General features: G+C 47.0%; 1 protein-coding gene across 1 annotated transcript in view; it reads left to right on the plus strand.

The window, feature by feature from the left end:
• The window catches only part of ATP6V0A4 (ATPase H+ transporting V0 subunit a4), a gene marked incomplete at both ends in the record, with an annotated part of 43,945 nt that extends 29,774 nt beyond the window's left edge, over window positions 1–14,171 (plus strand). Inside the window, 7 exons of the mRNA XM_080932031.1 lie at window positions 306–424; window positions 4,358–4,574; window positions 8,241–8,342; window positions 9,493–9,588; window positions 11,871–11,988; window positions 12,519–12,690; window positions 14,078–14,171. Of these exons, the coding sequence (XP_080788157.1) occupies window positions 306–424; window positions 4,358–4,574; window positions 8,241–8,342; window positions 9,493–9,588; window positions 11,871–11,988; window positions 12,519–12,690; window positions 14,078–14,171 (918 nt within the window). The remainder of the gene's footprint in view (window positions 1–305; window positions 425–4,357; window positions 4,575–8,240; window positions 8,343–9,492; window positions 9,589–11,870; window positions 11,989–12,518; window positions 12,691–14,077) is intronic.
• Between the last annotated feature and the right edge of the window lie 2,187 nt (window positions 14,172–16,358).

Here is a 16,358-nt window from a genome sequence, read left to right on the forward strand (position 1 = left end):
AGTTGACAGAAACTAACCAACACAGGCAGTCAAGCTCAGCAGCAAGCACCCTTACTCACTGGGCCATCTCCGAAGTTCTCATCTCTGGTTTTCCTCCAGCACCTGGCTATCCGATCAGTGGCACCAATGTTTCTAACACTGTCACCACAGCTGCAGTGACAGCAGGCTTGTCCTTTCCCTTCTCTGATCCAACGGCATGCTACCCCCAAAGCAACTCTCTGTAGCTGCTTTCTTTGCTGTAGCCCCAACTCCTTCAGGTCTCCCCAGGTCTGCCTCATGTCTTTCTTGTCGTGTTTCTTATCCAGATTTGGAACCTGGCTTCAAACAAACTCACATTTTTAAACTCCTATAAGATGAAGATGTCAGTCATCCTGGGAATCGTTCATATGATTTTTGGTGTTGTTCTCAGCCTCTTCAATCACATGTGAGTTTTTTCTTAAAATTTTTAAAAATTACATGTACATGTGTATGTGCATTTGAGTGTGGGTATGGGCATGTGAGACAGGCTCCTGGACCTCCTGAAGCTGGAATCACTGGTGACTGATTGCCTAGCACAGTTCTAGGAACCAAACTTGGGTCCTTTACAAGAACACAAGGACTGAAGAACTGTCTTCTACCTATGTGTGAACTTCTTTATTCACCCTCTGCTGTTCATAATGGTACTGATGAGGAAAAGAGACAGAAATTTTGTACCAGGGATCCTCAGAATGGCAGGAAGCTTCCCTGTGGGTGGTGGCTTGAGCTGAGTTGAGACAGGCTGGTTGGTGAGAATCAGGAGCACCTTTGTTTCTGCCACGCAGAGTCTCTTGAAGTAAATGTTTGTTTTTCACTGGAGAATATTTTAGGGTTCAGCAGGGGGCAGGGGAGCACCTTGTGTCCCTACTACCTGAAAGGAAAGGTTGATGTAGTATCTAGCTCCTGGATGTACTTTTTCCCAGCTATTGGTGGTAACCTCTCTCTCCTTCTCTCTCTCTCTCTCTCTCTCTCTCTCTCTCTCTCTCTCTCTCTCTCTCTCTCTCCCTCTCCTCCCCCTCCCCCTCTATCACCCCCCCATCTGTTCATGTCTGCACTTTGTTCCTTTCCTTCTGTCAACATCCATCACTTGAAAGCTTCTTAAACTTACTGATTCTAAGAGTGTGTTTGGACAGCATCATACAAGCTCACTCGGTGTGCCTTGAACATGGCAGCTGAGAGCAGGTACCACACAGGCCCTGCTTGCTACCCACGAGTAAGAGGGAATTGTCCCACGGAGACAATGGAGAGCCTGAATCAGCCAGTTTAAGTCTCAACTTTAGCTCCTAGTGAATGTGATCATAGGCTCAGTGCATGACACTGTGAGGTCATCATGCTAAACAGAATAGAATGGGAGCTGTAGCTCAGCTGGTGCAGCATCTGCCTGGTGTGCCCCAGGTTCAGTCTCCAACAGTGCAAAACGGAATTGTACATGCTCACCTGCAGTTCTAGCACTTGGGAGGAGGCAGGAAAACCAGAAATTCAAGGTTTTGCTACATAGCAAGTTTAAGGCCAGCTTGGGATATGGGAGATCCTGTCTCTAAATAAATAAATAAATAAATAAATAAATAAATAAATAAATAAATAAATAAATAAATGGAGAAAGTAAAGAAGGAAGGAGAGAGAAAGGAAGAGAACAGGGATATGACAAGAATGGGTAAGGTTATAGGAAAATGAACAACTCCAGCCTCAATGGCTTAAAACCATGGATCATAGCAGCAGGGTCCACATGAGCTCCACATCTGTCATCCTTACACCAAGGGGGCTCAGACGATGGGTGGTTCAGTGCCCGGAGCCCTGCAGCCATGTCAGAGGAAACGTAGAGTTTTCCACCAAAGCGACAGGTGCCATTTCTGGTCCCATTTTGTTAGCAAGAACCAGCTGCAGAGCAACTGTAACTGAGAGGTCATAGATGTAGTTCTACTTAGGAAATCAAGGATGTGGTGGGAAGAGCTGTGAGTGAGAAGCTACAGCTCTGTGGGGAAGCTTTCCAGCTGGGTGGTCATTGGCCTCCTTCTTCATCAGGACTTTTTCTATCTCTAGAGCTCCCCTCTTAGCCTGCTAGGGCTCTACCTTACAGCACAAGGTTCTGAACGTTCTATTACCCTATCTTGGCATTGTGCCTTGAGAGAATATATAGAATTTCAGGATCATAAAATACTCTGCCCTTTTCTTTTCTTGAGGTATTAGGAATTGCACACAGGGCCTCACACAGGCTAGGTGTCTTGGGCAATGTTCTGTTGCAATGAAGACACACTATGGCTGTGGCTACTTTTGTAACACCAAGTGTTTAACTTGAGGCTTCCTTAGAGTTTCAGAGGTTTACTCTGTTATCAACATGGTGAGAAGCATGGCAGCAGCAGGTAGGCATATAGCTGGAGCAGTAGCTGAGAGCTTTACATCCTGATACACACACACACACACACACACACACACACACACACACACACATGCACATACACACACGCACAGATACACACACAGACACACACAGAGACATACACAGACACACACAGACACATCCACACAGAAAGACAGAAACAGAGAGACAAAGAAAGATAGATACAGAAACAGAGAAAGACAGGCCTGTTGTGGTAAAAATAAAAATATGGTAACCTTTTATCCAGGACTGGTGCAGGCACCATTAGGGCCACGCGGCACTGCAGGGTGTCTTTATCTCAGCAGCTCCACGGCTCCACCCTGCTCCCAAGAACTCTCAGACCCGGGTGGTACACAAACTGCCCTCTTCCAGCTGTCTGCTTGCCAGTTGGGAACTGTGCTCACATTCCCCACAGCCCTGTAAAATCATCATTCAGTAATCAATAATTTATCAAACAGATTTATATGTCAAATTCTCAATCCACAATACCTCCACACAATAAGCTTACAATTATTTGACAAAGATGTAAACCACCCACCTAGATAAAACAAATTGACCCATAGAAATCCTTAGAAATAATCATATCTACCTATTGCCAATTAAGAGCACCTGGGTCTAGAACCTTCTCCAGCTCTATCTTTTTTTTAAAGATTTATTTTATGTATATATGTACACTTAGCTGTCTTCAGACACACCAGAATAGGACATTAGATTCCATTACAGATGGTTGTGAGCCACCATGTGGTTGCTGGGAATTGAACTCAGGACCTCTGGAAGAGTAGTCAGTGCTCTTAACTTCTGAGCCATCTCTCCAGCCCTCCAGCTCTATTTTAATTCTCCTCTTGCTCCTCCCACTCTCTCCTTTCTAGACTTTTCCCCACCTACTCTTCCTTCTCATCCAATGATAGACTCGACTCACCTTGTTGCATAATGACATCATCCTACACAGACCACCCAATGACATACCTTCTCCAACAAGGCCACACCTTCTAATCCTCAAACAGTTCACCAACTGGAGACTAAGTAGGCAAATATACAAATATGGGAGCCGTGCTCGTTCAAACCACCACACTAGGCACATGTCTACTCCTGGGCTATAGGTACAACGCTCCTATTTTATAGGGTCTCACATAGCTCAGGCTGATCTTGAACTTGGTATGTATCCAAGGATGGACTTGACGTCTAGGTCCCCAGCTTCTACTTCCCAAGTTCTGGAATCTTATGCATAAATCATGATGCCTGGTTTTATTTTTTCACTTTTTTAGTTTTGAGACGAGGTGTCATTAAGTTGCGTAGGCTGCCTTGTGCCTCACTGTGTAGCCCAGGGAGTGCTAGAACGTGATTCTGTGATTCTTCTGCTTCAGCCTTGTGAGTGTCTGTGATTACAGGCGTGTGCTACAGACCCAGCCTTTAGTGTTTCTCAATCTAGTCATGAAAACGTGAGAACCACTATGTTGCGGGAGTGTGTGTGTATGTGTTTGTGTGTTAGAGAGAGCTAGAGCGAGAGAGCAAGAGCGCGAGCGAACTGAAGTTGATCCACCTGATGTGACTATTGGGAATCCAACTTGGGTCCTCTGGAAGAGCAGCAAGTAGTCTGGATCACCAAGCCACCTCTCCAGCCCCATATTAGAATCATTCTTAGGCTCTCTGTAGCCCACAGGCTGTAGATTGGAAGCCCCGTTTTAGCGCATGCATAGGAGAAAAGCTTCCAACTGCTTCATTTTAAATCTTCAAGTATGACTTAGGAGTGAAGTCTGGTACCTTTTAGACCTAGGTTCCCCAAATCTGTGCCAAAGCACCCCCTACTCCTCCATGTTGCCTTTTTCTCTCCTCTCTTCCCATGCACGTTTGTGTACCAGCAGGTGCTCAAGAAGGAAATGGGCACTGTGTGCTTCAGGGGGCACGCTTACGCTGAAGCACCGACGTCTGCTCCGGTTCTGTCTTACCTCTGTTTTCCACCCCTAGCTACTTCAGAAGAACCCTCAACATCATTCTGCAGTTCATCCCCGAGATGATCTTTATGCTGAGTCTGTTTGGATACCTGGTTTTCATGATCATTTTCAAGTGGTGTCGATATGATGCCCACACATCCCGGAAGGCACCCAGCATCCTCATCCACTTCATCGGCATGTTCCTATTTGACTATGATGATTCTTCCAACGCACCCCTGTATGGCCACCAGGTAGCTCTGCTTTGAAAATACCTCCTCAGACCCACTCGAGTCTGTAAAACGTCTCTCACGGTCTGAGCACTGCCGAGAGTCGTTCTTTGCAAGACTGAGCCACCTTAGCACTCCGGGAAGAACCTTGTGTTCTCATTTGATAAGGAGACAGGCACAGCTCTGTGGCTGCCAGTCTTCCTGCTGGGGTAATGCACAAGGGACATTACTGTTGAGGAGTTGAAAACTGGGAAGGAAAAGAGGAAAAAATAATCGGTCTGGTGGATTGGCTTGAACTGTAAAATGCTCCCGTTTAAATTTTAAATCTGGAAGTGCTCGCTGCTGTCCTGATGACCAAAGTCAATTCCTGGAGCCCATGTGGTTGAAGGAGCAAATTAGTTCTCTCAAGTTGTCCTCTGATCTCCGCATGCTTGCAAAATAAATAATTAAGTAAATGTTAAAAAAAAAGTCTTAAAAGATCTCACTTGGGAGGCTCAGGCAGGCAGGTCTAAGGTCTTATGTAGAGTCTAAGGTCTTATATAGAGTCTGAGGTCTTATATAGAGTCTGAGGTCTTATATAGAGAATGTTCCAGGACAATCAACGCTACACAGTGAAACTCTGTCTAAATATAGACAAACAAACAAACAAACAATTTTGTTACAAAAGCAAACTTTAGCTAATGTTCACATGAAAGAAAATGGAAATAAAACCAAAAGCAGAGGATCCTTCACTTCCACTGTCTGTGGGTTTCTGGAGAACCGTGGGCCAGGTTCACGCTATCCCATGATTCCAAAGTCAACCGGAGCCCACCCCCATTTTCTGTTCTTCCATGGATGTGGGTTCCAACAGTTAAATTTTACTCTCGTCCTGCCCTTTCCTATCTCCTTTAGCCTCTTTATCAGCTTAACAGCGGCCACTGGGGATCTATAGGGAACCTGTTCTAGGACACAGAAAACCCCTGTAGATCCTCAGATCCACAGATGCTCAGATCTCCTGTGTAAAACGGTACAATATTTATGAAAAGTCCATGTACTTAATCCCCCATGTTCCACCACTTATCCCCCATGCGACAGGGTGTCTCTGTATAACAAGTCAGGCTGTTCTGGAACTTGCTCTGTAGATCAGGCTGGCCTCAAACTCACAGAGATCCGCCTTCCTCTGCCTCCCAAGAGTTGGGACTAAAGGTGTGCACCGCCACGCGGAGCTGAGCTCTCCCCTACATTCTCTGGATCGCTTTGGCATCCAGTGCAATGCAAACACTATGCAAATCACTGGGACACAGTTTTCTAGGGGGAATAATGATTAAAAAAAGTCTTGTGTGTGTTCAGTTCAGAGATTTTTGTTTTGTTAAATTTTTTAGAGATTTATTTTATGTGAGTACACTGTATCTGTCTTCAGACACACCAGAAGAGGGCATCAGATGTCATTACAGATGGTTGTGAGCCACCATGTGGTTGCTGGGAATTGAACTCAGGACCTCTGGAAGAGCAGTCAGTGCTCTTAACTGCTGAGCCATCTCTCCAGCCCATGTTAATACTTTTGATTGGCTGAATATGCAGATGTGGAACTTGCGGAGATGGGCAGTTAAGTGTAACTTTTCAGCGGGTTTAAAAGCTTACTTGTTAGGAATCTTAGTGTTTAGGTGAGCAGACAAATCATGGGTTTCCTCACCACACCACCACACATATGTGTCGTCATATGTCATTTTGATTTGTCTTCCTCCCTGCTCCCAGTGTGTTCCAGCATGCTCTTACGCCTCATAAAGTGTGCTTATCTTGAAATAATAGAAGTGCTCCCTTGGGACCGGATGTAAAAAGAACCCAGTGAGTCATTGTTACTCTGGCCTCACCCAGAGATGAGCCAGCTAATGCAGCTAGAGGGCAGCTTTTATAAATGGGAGACCCCTTTACCCTGACTCCTCTGGACCAAGTTCCGTGGCCAGGATCACACCGGTGGTTCTTCCATAGAAGCCAGGACCTGCAAACTTCAAGTCCTAGCTGACTCTGAGCCTTTTTCCTGGCTCCTCACTAGTTCCCTTCCTCCAGAGGCATCAAATAAGAAGAAAACCTGCCTCCCGACAAGGCTTTTATAAGAGATGGTTTACAATAATAGAGGAGAAACCTTCCTCAGAGGGCCCTTTTGTGTCTGACTTGTTTAACACTTGAGGGAACCTTAGAGGGCCCCAGAATGCTGGTCAGAGGGAGTGTGTCTTAGAGGTTCATTTATCCCATGCTGGCTTCAGAGTGAACTTCCTCTGGATTGCTCAAGCAAACTTTTTCTTGTAGATACTGGCCTTAGAGTAACTAAGTAACAAATCCTTTCTTATAGGATTTGGCCTTGGAGTAACCGAGTGTTTCCAGTGGTAACTATTTGTAGAGAGCCCAGGGCTTCACTTTGATTGCAAGAGGCACTAGGTGTTGCAGCCAGTGGCTTCCCGACTTCTTGTTTCAGTCAAAAACATTACAGGGCGCTGGTTGCCTTCCCCAAGGCCACCTAGAAAGATTAATTTCCATAACCTCAGTATGGGGTCATAAGGGTTGGGACAAATGGCGGTCACTAAAGTCTCCACTCAGCTTTTCTGTCTGTCTTTGCATTACACCCCTTGCCAAGTCTGGCCAGGGGAGGTCTGGTTGAAAAAATGGACAAATGACGGTGAGGTATTTTTATGTGCAGGGGCTTCATTGGGTAAGGACAGGGTGAGGACACGTAGCCCCTCCCTCCTTTGAGCATGTAAAATGGAGGGTAGAAGGCTGAGGATAGGGATAATGTTTCCACCAGGAAGAATGTGTTGCTACCAGTGCCATAAACCATCACCCGACAGAAACCTGGAGCTGGCGAGAGCAGCTGAGGGAACTGGAGGTGTCACCTGCTGCATTTCCTTAGCTCTGGAGTGGTTTTCTGTCCTTGCCCTAGTCAAGACACCGTCCCCTCTCTCCACGATAGTAACAGAATCAGAACTAGCGAATGTGAGTGAGGAACAACGTGTGTTTTTTTTTTTTTTTTAAAGCCAAAGTGGGGGAGGGACCTGGAAGGAAATATGAAGCTGGGAATTCCTCTTGGGTCTCAGTAATGGTCAAAGGGGGAACCGTGAGAAACTGGGCTTTGAGTGCTTGGCAGACATCCCAACCTGTGAGGAGAAAAGAGGCAGAAAACTGAGTAGAGGTTGTGGGGGAACTCTTGGTTTCTTTTTGAAGGGTGGGGCGAGGGAAAGAGGATGAGAGAGCTCACACTGGAAGAAATATGTAATTATTGACTAGATACAAGATGACCAAGACTTTTAGCAGAGAGATGGTTGGAGTCACGTGACCTGCCAGTTGCATTCTGCAACCAGGGTAACTACATCATGGAGCCTAGTTAAAGGGGAGGGAAATAGAGCTGTCTTCAGAGTGTGTCCCTAGAGGACTTGTTTTAAAGACTGTATGGTGTGAGAATATCACGAGGGGACATAGAACGTATGCAAAGCAGAAATGGTTTACCTCCTTCTGTGGGCACAGAGCACCTCAGGGCAGCATTTCTCTGTCTACACTAGGAATATAGCAGATGTGAGGGTGGTTTGTTGGGATGCTTAGGTGGCACAGGGGGCTACTGAAGTGCCTGTCTTCCCCCCCTTGAGGACGGGAAATCCCACTGTGCACGGGAAGAGTATTTTTCGGTCATCTTAGTGACTGGTCATCATTTTGATCTTACAGCAAGAAGTCCAGACTTTCTTTGTCATCATCGCGTTGGTGTCTGTGCCGTGGATGCTTTTGATTAAGCCGTTTATTCTTCGAGCTCAGCACCAGAAATCTCAGGTAAGTGATGGCTTTGAGTCTGCCCACTGGGGGTCATAGCATGCATTCCTAGAAACAAAGTCTCAGGTGGGGACTGTAAGGCCTGGGGAGGTCTCAAGAGTGTGTCCTTCAGTAGAGTCCCGCGAGGACCCTTAACTTCCAGCACAATGACCGTTCACTTCCCAAACACTTTAAGTCTTGAGTTCTTTAGACTCTGCTCATAGGATAGTGTGTGGCCTATCCAGTTGTCACTGAAGGTTAATAAGCATCTAGACTGTTGGTCAGCTTACCCTTTGTTTTTTTTTAATATTTATTTATTTATTTATTTATTTATTTTATGTATGGGAGAGGGAATTGGATCCCATTACAGATGGTTGTGAGCCATCATCTGGTTCCTGAGAATTGAACTCAGGACCTCTGGAAGAACAGTTCTTAACTGCTGAGCCGTTTCTCCAGACCTTACCATTGGTTTTTTTAAAGACAGAGTCTCATGGTATAACCTTGAGACTAATCTGGTATTCACTATGTAGCCCAGGCTAGCTTCAACTTGAAGCAATCCTCCTGCCTCCAACTCTCTAGTGCTAGGATCACAGACACATACCACCATGGCCCCTGGATAATTCTACCTTTAAAATGAATATTATAAGTTACTTTCATTAATTTTCTAAGGTTGTGATTTCACTCCATGCTACAGCCTATATCTTAGTTTTAATTTATGAATAACTTCCTGCTATTGCCAAATAACAACTTTAATTTTTTTTTTTTTTTTTTTTTTTTTTTTTTTTTGTCTAACCCACCTTGAGCCTCTCAGTTGTACCCAGGGTACACAGTAACGCAAAGCAAATAGTGTTTGGGGAGATTAAGCCCTCCCAGGAACCACGGATGACTCCCTGATCTCCTCTGTTAGTGCAGAAGATACATTGGACTGTACTGAGATTTTAGATGCCTTCTAATTTCTACTTTTCTAAAATGTGAGGTGGACATTAACCTCAACCATCGTTCATGCGGGGTCTGGGGAAGGAGAAGAGCATAGCACAAGGGCAAATGGTCACAACACAGGATCGACGAGAGATATCTAGCTGACATCGGATGAGGTCCACTGTTTTGTTAACACCTTTAGTAACTCGGAGACCCAGCTGAAAGGCATCTTCCTCTCCTTGCTTGTCAACAGCTGCAGTCTTTCACGGTCCCCGAGGATGCCATGGAGGACGCCTCTGCTAAGAAGACTGCAGGTGCCCACGGGATGAAGGATGGCCACGAGGAGGAGGTACCGAAGGCCAGCCTCTCAGCTTGCAGAGAGTCTAGAATTGGGATGTGATCTTTACAGTCACGAGACACCGTCCTGTCTGAAGGAACTCAGGCACAGGCTGGAGGGGCTAGAGGCCTGCTGGTCTCAGCTTGTGGCTCCTTGGTCAGCAAGTTTCAGAAAACCCAGGGAAGGGAGATATCTAAGTAGATCAGAAGAGGGAGTTAACATTGAATTTGAAAAGGCTTTACTATCTGGCCAATTACGGCTATCTTTAAAAGCATGTAAGTACCAACCAACCTATCAGCCTATCAGCCTAGAGGGTCCCTCATCCTCAAGCATCAGCAACACTGAGTGAGCCTAGCACGGTTACCATCTATGGGGCCATGGCTTGTGTCGAACTTGGGGTATTGAAGAAAGCAGTGGATTGCTGTGAATCCTAACCCCGTTATCCAACACAATGTAAATGGCTTTTCTAAACCCTAGTGTATGTCTAGCATTCCTTGTATGCTTCTTCTCGAATACCTCGCTGTCACCCCAAACTCCGCTCCTATAAGTCAGCTGTTGCTTCCTCCAGTTCAGGGTTGTCAATGCCGTCCTTGGCAGCGACTTAGGCTCAAGCACCTCTGACCCCAACTGGGTAGGAGACTGTTCTTATAATCCCGAAATACTCAGTGTGCAAGCCAGTATTTTCGCCCGTGTGACCGCTGCCTTTCTGCATGCTCTCTCTTCCCAATAGGCGATGAGCCGCCCCAGGGGTATGGGGTCTTCCGGCTACTCTCCTGCTTCCTGTCTGGCTAGGCTGATCCCTGCTGCTGTCTGATCCACTGTGCCTGCAGATCAATCTTCCGCCACGTTTTACCTCTTACATGCCTCTGGCTCACCGCTGACTTCTGACTTCTTTCGCTTCTCCCCCATCTCACCTTTCCAGAAACATCACTACTGGAGCTCTGTCTGCTGTTCCTCAGCTAACAAGCCCTGGTTTCCAACAGATTGATCTCCCCTTTGACATTGGACTCAACAATAGTGCAAACCACCTGGATTTTCCTTCCGGGGTCAGTTTCCTCTTTGGGAACGGGTTTCCCTTCTCCATCACTACGCATGCGTCACACTGCAGTGTGACTCCACCTCCCCTTCTCAACGCAGCTCTTACAGCTCCTTTTGTTGTTACTGGGAAATGGTGCCGGGTTCCCTGGCTGTTTCCTCAAGTAAATTAATGTGTATCTCCCCAAGTCAGACTAAAGTTTCTTAACACCCATCCCCCAATCATCTGTGTATCATGTATGTCCCACAGGGGGAGTAATGGGTACCAAATCACAGGGAGCAAAGCTAAGATCTGGTGCTCCACAGCCACAGGGTTGTTGGTCTGTGGCTGCAAGGATGGATGTGACTCCACCCTTGCCCACAGCAGCCCGAGACCTGCCCTATTCTTAACTTTGACACAGAAAAGAATTTCAGAATGAGACAGTATGAAGCATAATTTGAGTTTATTCAAAACAAACAAACAAAACAAAACTTAAACAAGGGCTCAAGGGAAGGTTAAAACAAACTCAAGACCTTCGATGGGCTTCTTAAAGGAGTTTTTTAAAGGACATTTTTAAAACATGGATTTTTAAGCACAGGGGCTAAGAGAAGCAGATAGTTGGGAAGAGAAGAAGACACCCCTAAGTGTGGGTGCACTCTTCAAGGGGGAGTCAGGATTTCCAGATGTCTTTTAACGTTAGCCACACACATCATCCTGGTAGCTCACAGGCTACAGTTCAAAGGGTTGTCAGCACTCTTTTCTCCTTTTCTCTCTTTCTGGTGATGTTGCAGGCTGGTTCCAGAGGTACTCTGAAGGATGTTATAACCAATAAGCCACCAGGGTTGTGCAAGGGGCTTAGGGCGTTCCCTTTGCTGTGGATGGGTTATTTTTTATTTGCTTGTTATTTGTTTATTTAGTGAGATTTCTAGGGAATTGCAGGTTTGAGAAGGAGAAAAGGCCATAAGCAAATGTTAGAATTCTTGACTCTTATGGGCACCTTCCCATTCCCTTCCCATGTCCCCATTCCTCCACTGTCTATCCTGGCCCACAGTGACTCTGGCTGATGGTAATCTATGATATAGTTTGTAACTAACTGCAAGACAGGAGTTCAAAGACTTCCAATTGCCCTGGTATGATGGGAATTTATTACAATATATCCCTCACTATAAATATATAGATTACTGTAATAAAAAGGAGATTTAGATCGTAATGTTCCCACTATAAAAGGAAGAGATAAGGGAGAGAAAGAACAGATAAGATAGAAAATACTCTGTTGCAGTTCAACTTTGGAGACATCTTTGTCCACCAAGCCATCCACACCATTGAGTACTGCCTGGGCTGCATCTCCAATACAGCCTCATACCTACGGCTCTGGGCTCTCAGCTTGGCTCATGCAGGTGAGTGTACTCCCGGGAATGTGTGGGGCACAGGGAGAAGGGAGGAGTTGGCAACCACACTACCCGGAGAACAGGTTTACTGTATCCATAAGCAGAAGTGCCTTCCCCGGGTCATTTAACACAAAGGTGTGAAGGGGTGAGAGCTGAGATGTCGGAGTGGACACGTTCTTAATTTCCCTGATCCCATAGAACAGGGACCCCTCTCCTGTTCTAATCACCTTCCCCCCAAGACCCTGTCTTCAAATACTGTGACATCAAAGGTTCATATCTCAACACACGAGCTCACGGGCAAACCATGCTTCATGCATTCTTTCAGGTTTTAGAATTTTTGTGCATATTTTGTGTTATTCAAATCTGTTCCTTTGTGGTGCTGAGAATTTGTCTGGTTCTTGTTGGATGCCCCACCACAGTGGTCAAAGCTGTTGTGGACAGGCTGCACGAGCCTCAGAGGCACCTTGGCATCTGAGGTGATAGGCTAAACACGATGTGCATGGGACGCAGAGGCTGAGGATGTCCCCTTGCTCCCGCAGAGCTGTCCGAGGTGCTCTGGACCATGGTGATGAGCATTGGCCTTCGCGTTCGAGGCTGGGGAGGGCTCGTTGGCGTCTTCATCATTTTTGCCGTCTTCGCCGTCCTCACAGTTGCCATCCTCCTCATCATGGAGGGCCTCTCTGCCTTTCTGCACGCCCTCCGGCTGCACTGGTAAGCCCGCCTGTCCCCAGGGAACCGGGGGCTGAGCTGGGGAAGGGCCATCTGCAGGGCTGACTGGCCAGAGTCACAGTCTAACTCCATTTTTAGAACCTTAGTTAGCCGTTGCTACACAATGAGTGATGTAAGGCATGTTCCCATGTATGCGGATGTGCTGGCTGCCCTGTAGCGTAGCCCGCGCTAGCTCACAGTATCTATTTGCTGTCTTGTTCTTACGTCAGGTGGCAGGTCTGAAGAAGGCTCACGGAGAGCATGTGAGCCGAGTAGGGGTGCTTGGCCACTGTGGTTGCTGAGGGCAGGAGTTACGGCACTAGAAACAAGCCACTGAACTCAACAGAGGAAACATGCTGTTAGCATCCTCAGATGGGCTCAGAGACTACGGGTGATGCTGGGTTGAGGTGCTGCATTGTCTTAGAGCCACCCGGACCATTCTCAGTACACGCTGGGGCTGCTATTGTTAGGGAGCTTTTTATTTTGTTTTGTTGGTTTTTTTTTTTTTTTTTTTTTCATTTTATACGTATGAGTGCTTTGCCAGAATGTCAGTGTGTATGTCTACATACCTTATGTATGCAGTGCCCATGGCGGCCAGAAGAGGGCAGCAAATGCCATGGGACTGGAGTCATATACACCCGTGAGCTGCTGTGTGGGTGCTGGGAACCAAATCTTCCTCTGGAAGAGCAGCCAGTGCTTTTAAACTCCGAGCCACCTCTTTAGCCCTAAAAACAAAACGAAACAAAACACCTTTATGTTTTCATGTTGACTGGAGAGAATTGAAGCATCTCTTGTCACCATACTGACATTTCCCCCCATTGCATGAAGCACGTCTCTGTAATACCACAGAAATGAGCGTGGGGGTCATCAAAATACAGGCCAATAGTCTTTTTGCAACTTGATATGCCATGTTTGGTTGATCCCCCGGGAGGCCTGCTTGCCGGTTTCTGAAGGGAAAGGCGAGTAGCAATGTATGGGGGCTGGAGTAGGGAGAGGAGCTGGAAGGAGAGGAGGGAGGGGAAACTGCAGTCAGATGTAATATATGGGGGGAGGGTCAAGCTTCTGTTCATTCTGTGCTCGCATGGACCAAGCTACCGGAAGTCAGGGTGTCGATGGGAATCCATGCACAAACCAAGGGGAGAGCTGATGCCTCGTGTCCTGTGATAATCAAATAGTACACAGCAGGGGGCATCTTTGCTTGGATGGAGGCAAGTTAATGCTGTGGGGGAGGTGTGCGCTGTGGCCCAGCCTGAGGAAGAGAGGTGGGAGGAAGAAGATGTAAGAAGGAGGCTGGAGAGGAGAGTCACCTGGTTCCCATGGGGCTCTGCGCCTTCCCAGCCCCTAGCCGACATTTCAGTCTTGCTTTTCTCGCTCTTCCCTATCACCACAGGGTGGAGTTCCAGAACAAGTTCTATGAGGGGGCCGGCTCCAAGTTCTCTCCCTTCTCCTTTAAGCACGTCCTGGAAGGGACGGCCGAGGAGTAGGCCTGTGTGTATCCTGCTACGGGAGACTCCTGAAGAAGTTCTCTCTGCCTCTGACGCCAGCCCAGCCCAGGCGTCCCGTGCCCCAGCCCTTGGCTTGTCTGAAGTTGGGGGCTGTGTACTGTGCAGTGTTTGACCGGACTTAACACTTAGCTGAGGGGCTACTTTGAATCATTTGGACTTCATGTGTAGTCTTCGTAATCAAATACTAAAATAACGGGGGAATGGGGGGGGGGGAGCACCAGACCACTCACTGTCTTTCTATGATAGTTTATTTTTATTTTACTTGATTCTGTTTTTGAGACAAGGTCTCTAGCCTTAACTGTCATGGAAATAACCACCCAGCCCAATGATGTCTTTGACCTTGAACCCAGGCTCTTCCTGCCTCTACTTCCCAAACGCTGAGAAGACAGGTAGGAGCCCCTCGCCTGGAACTCCTGCAGTATTGCAAGTGTTATGATCATGAAAATAAACGTCTGCTTTATTCACTGTCTCTTTAAGATGTCGCTATTCAAAATTAATCCTTAACATTTAATACCAGCATTTAAAGGCTGACATTGAACAATGGGGTTACACAACCTACACCCGGAACAGGATCAGGTTTGTTTTCCCTCACTTGCCCCTTGTCTGGGGCTTAGCATTACAGGCTTAGGGACTCTCAAACATTGTCACCTGACGGGAGGAAGCACATCTAATGCCCTCTGTGAAGAGGGAGGCCCAGCCCTGGCTCTCTGCGTTGTTAAGTCCTGAGAAATGAAACTTGACCGCATGACGTCAGTCTTGGAGCACTGCTTGTTGTTAACACCCACTGTGCCGGGTTCCTGGAGCAGGAGATGCAGAGGTTTGGTGGGTCCGGAAACAGCTACAAAGAAGGAGACAACCTCGTAGTTGGGCTGAGAGCCCAGAGACCCCTGGACTTGTGATCTCCCCAAGAGCCTGAGGAGACTTCTCCTGTGCACCGTTTGTTTGTTTGTTTGTTTTGTTTTGTTTCCCTGAGTGACCTGAATCCAGGTGAAGACCTGCCAACTCCATCGAAACTGTAGACGTAGGACTGAGAATAAATCACATTTGTAATGCCTCGCAATTGACTGAGTTCTTTCTGCCTAAAGAGCTGACCAAATTAAAATTTTCCTTTTAGATGTGTGTTAGCGTGTGAGTGTGCAGGCACGTGTACACCATGACACTCATGAAGATCAGAGGACAACTTTTCACGCTACTGTGTACACCAGGCTAGCTGTGAGCTTGCAGGGATGCTCCTGTCTCTGACTCCCTCTTACTATAACAGTGGGATTATAGACTCACACTACTGTGACTGGCTTTTCCATAGCTTCTGGGGGATTTGAACTTAGGTCCTCATGCTTGTGTGGTGAGCCCTTTATCCCCTTGTCATCTTCCCAGCTTGGGAATCTTACCTTTTAGACTCCATTTGCTGACTCATGTCAAGATTGACTGGGGTTGATAGAAGCAAAGCCCAAACCTAAAAGGAAGAAGTTGTGCCTCTTTCCTGTCTAGTTTCAACATGCCTCGGTGACAGTTGTATGGCGTTTGGTGTCTGTGTTTGAGTTCCACTCGTGACACCCCATCATGTGCATCACTGGACAAGAAATGGAGTTATTCTCCCTGCCAGGTGCAGAGAAGGCTGTCTACCTCTCTAGACCGAAGGAAGGGGGTTGTAAGATGTGGGTGATGGAGGGGATGTTCAAGCCAGCGACGCCTGACAGAACAGACCACAGTCACCAGGGAGTTTTAAGTTCTCAGCTTGCTAGTATTTTTCTGGACATCCATCTAAAGAATGCACCCCCCCCCCCAATCGATGGCTTGAAGACACCGCCCACCACAAAGCCAAAGTCCCCCAAGGCTTGGCAGCTGCTTTCTGTCCCTGGGAATGCTGTTATTTTCTCTTTAACAAGGGATCGGGTGAGGGCTGTTTGGAAGGGGGTGTGACCTCAGAATGCCAGGTGTTTCCATGATGAATCCAGTCTGGGGAAGTGAGACAAAAGGAAGGTAGGGAAGGGGCCAGGCCATTCCGAAAAATAAGTCCAGAGGAGAGAGGCCTCCAGTGCTGCCAGACAGCTGTGGGGAGACAGTGAACAGAGACCTGAGATCAGAGCTCTTTCCGAGGAATACAGAGGTGAGAAACTTTCAGGCAATAGGCTGGTATCTGTTTTTACTGCTGCCGTTCAGGGTTGG

Source organism: Micromys minutus (genome assembly GCF_963924665.1).
Source record: "Micromys minutus genome assembly, chromosome: 18".
NCBI classification, from domain to species: domain Eukaryota; kingdom Metazoa; phylum Chordata; class Mammalia; order Rodentia; family Muridae; genus Micromys; species Micromys minutus.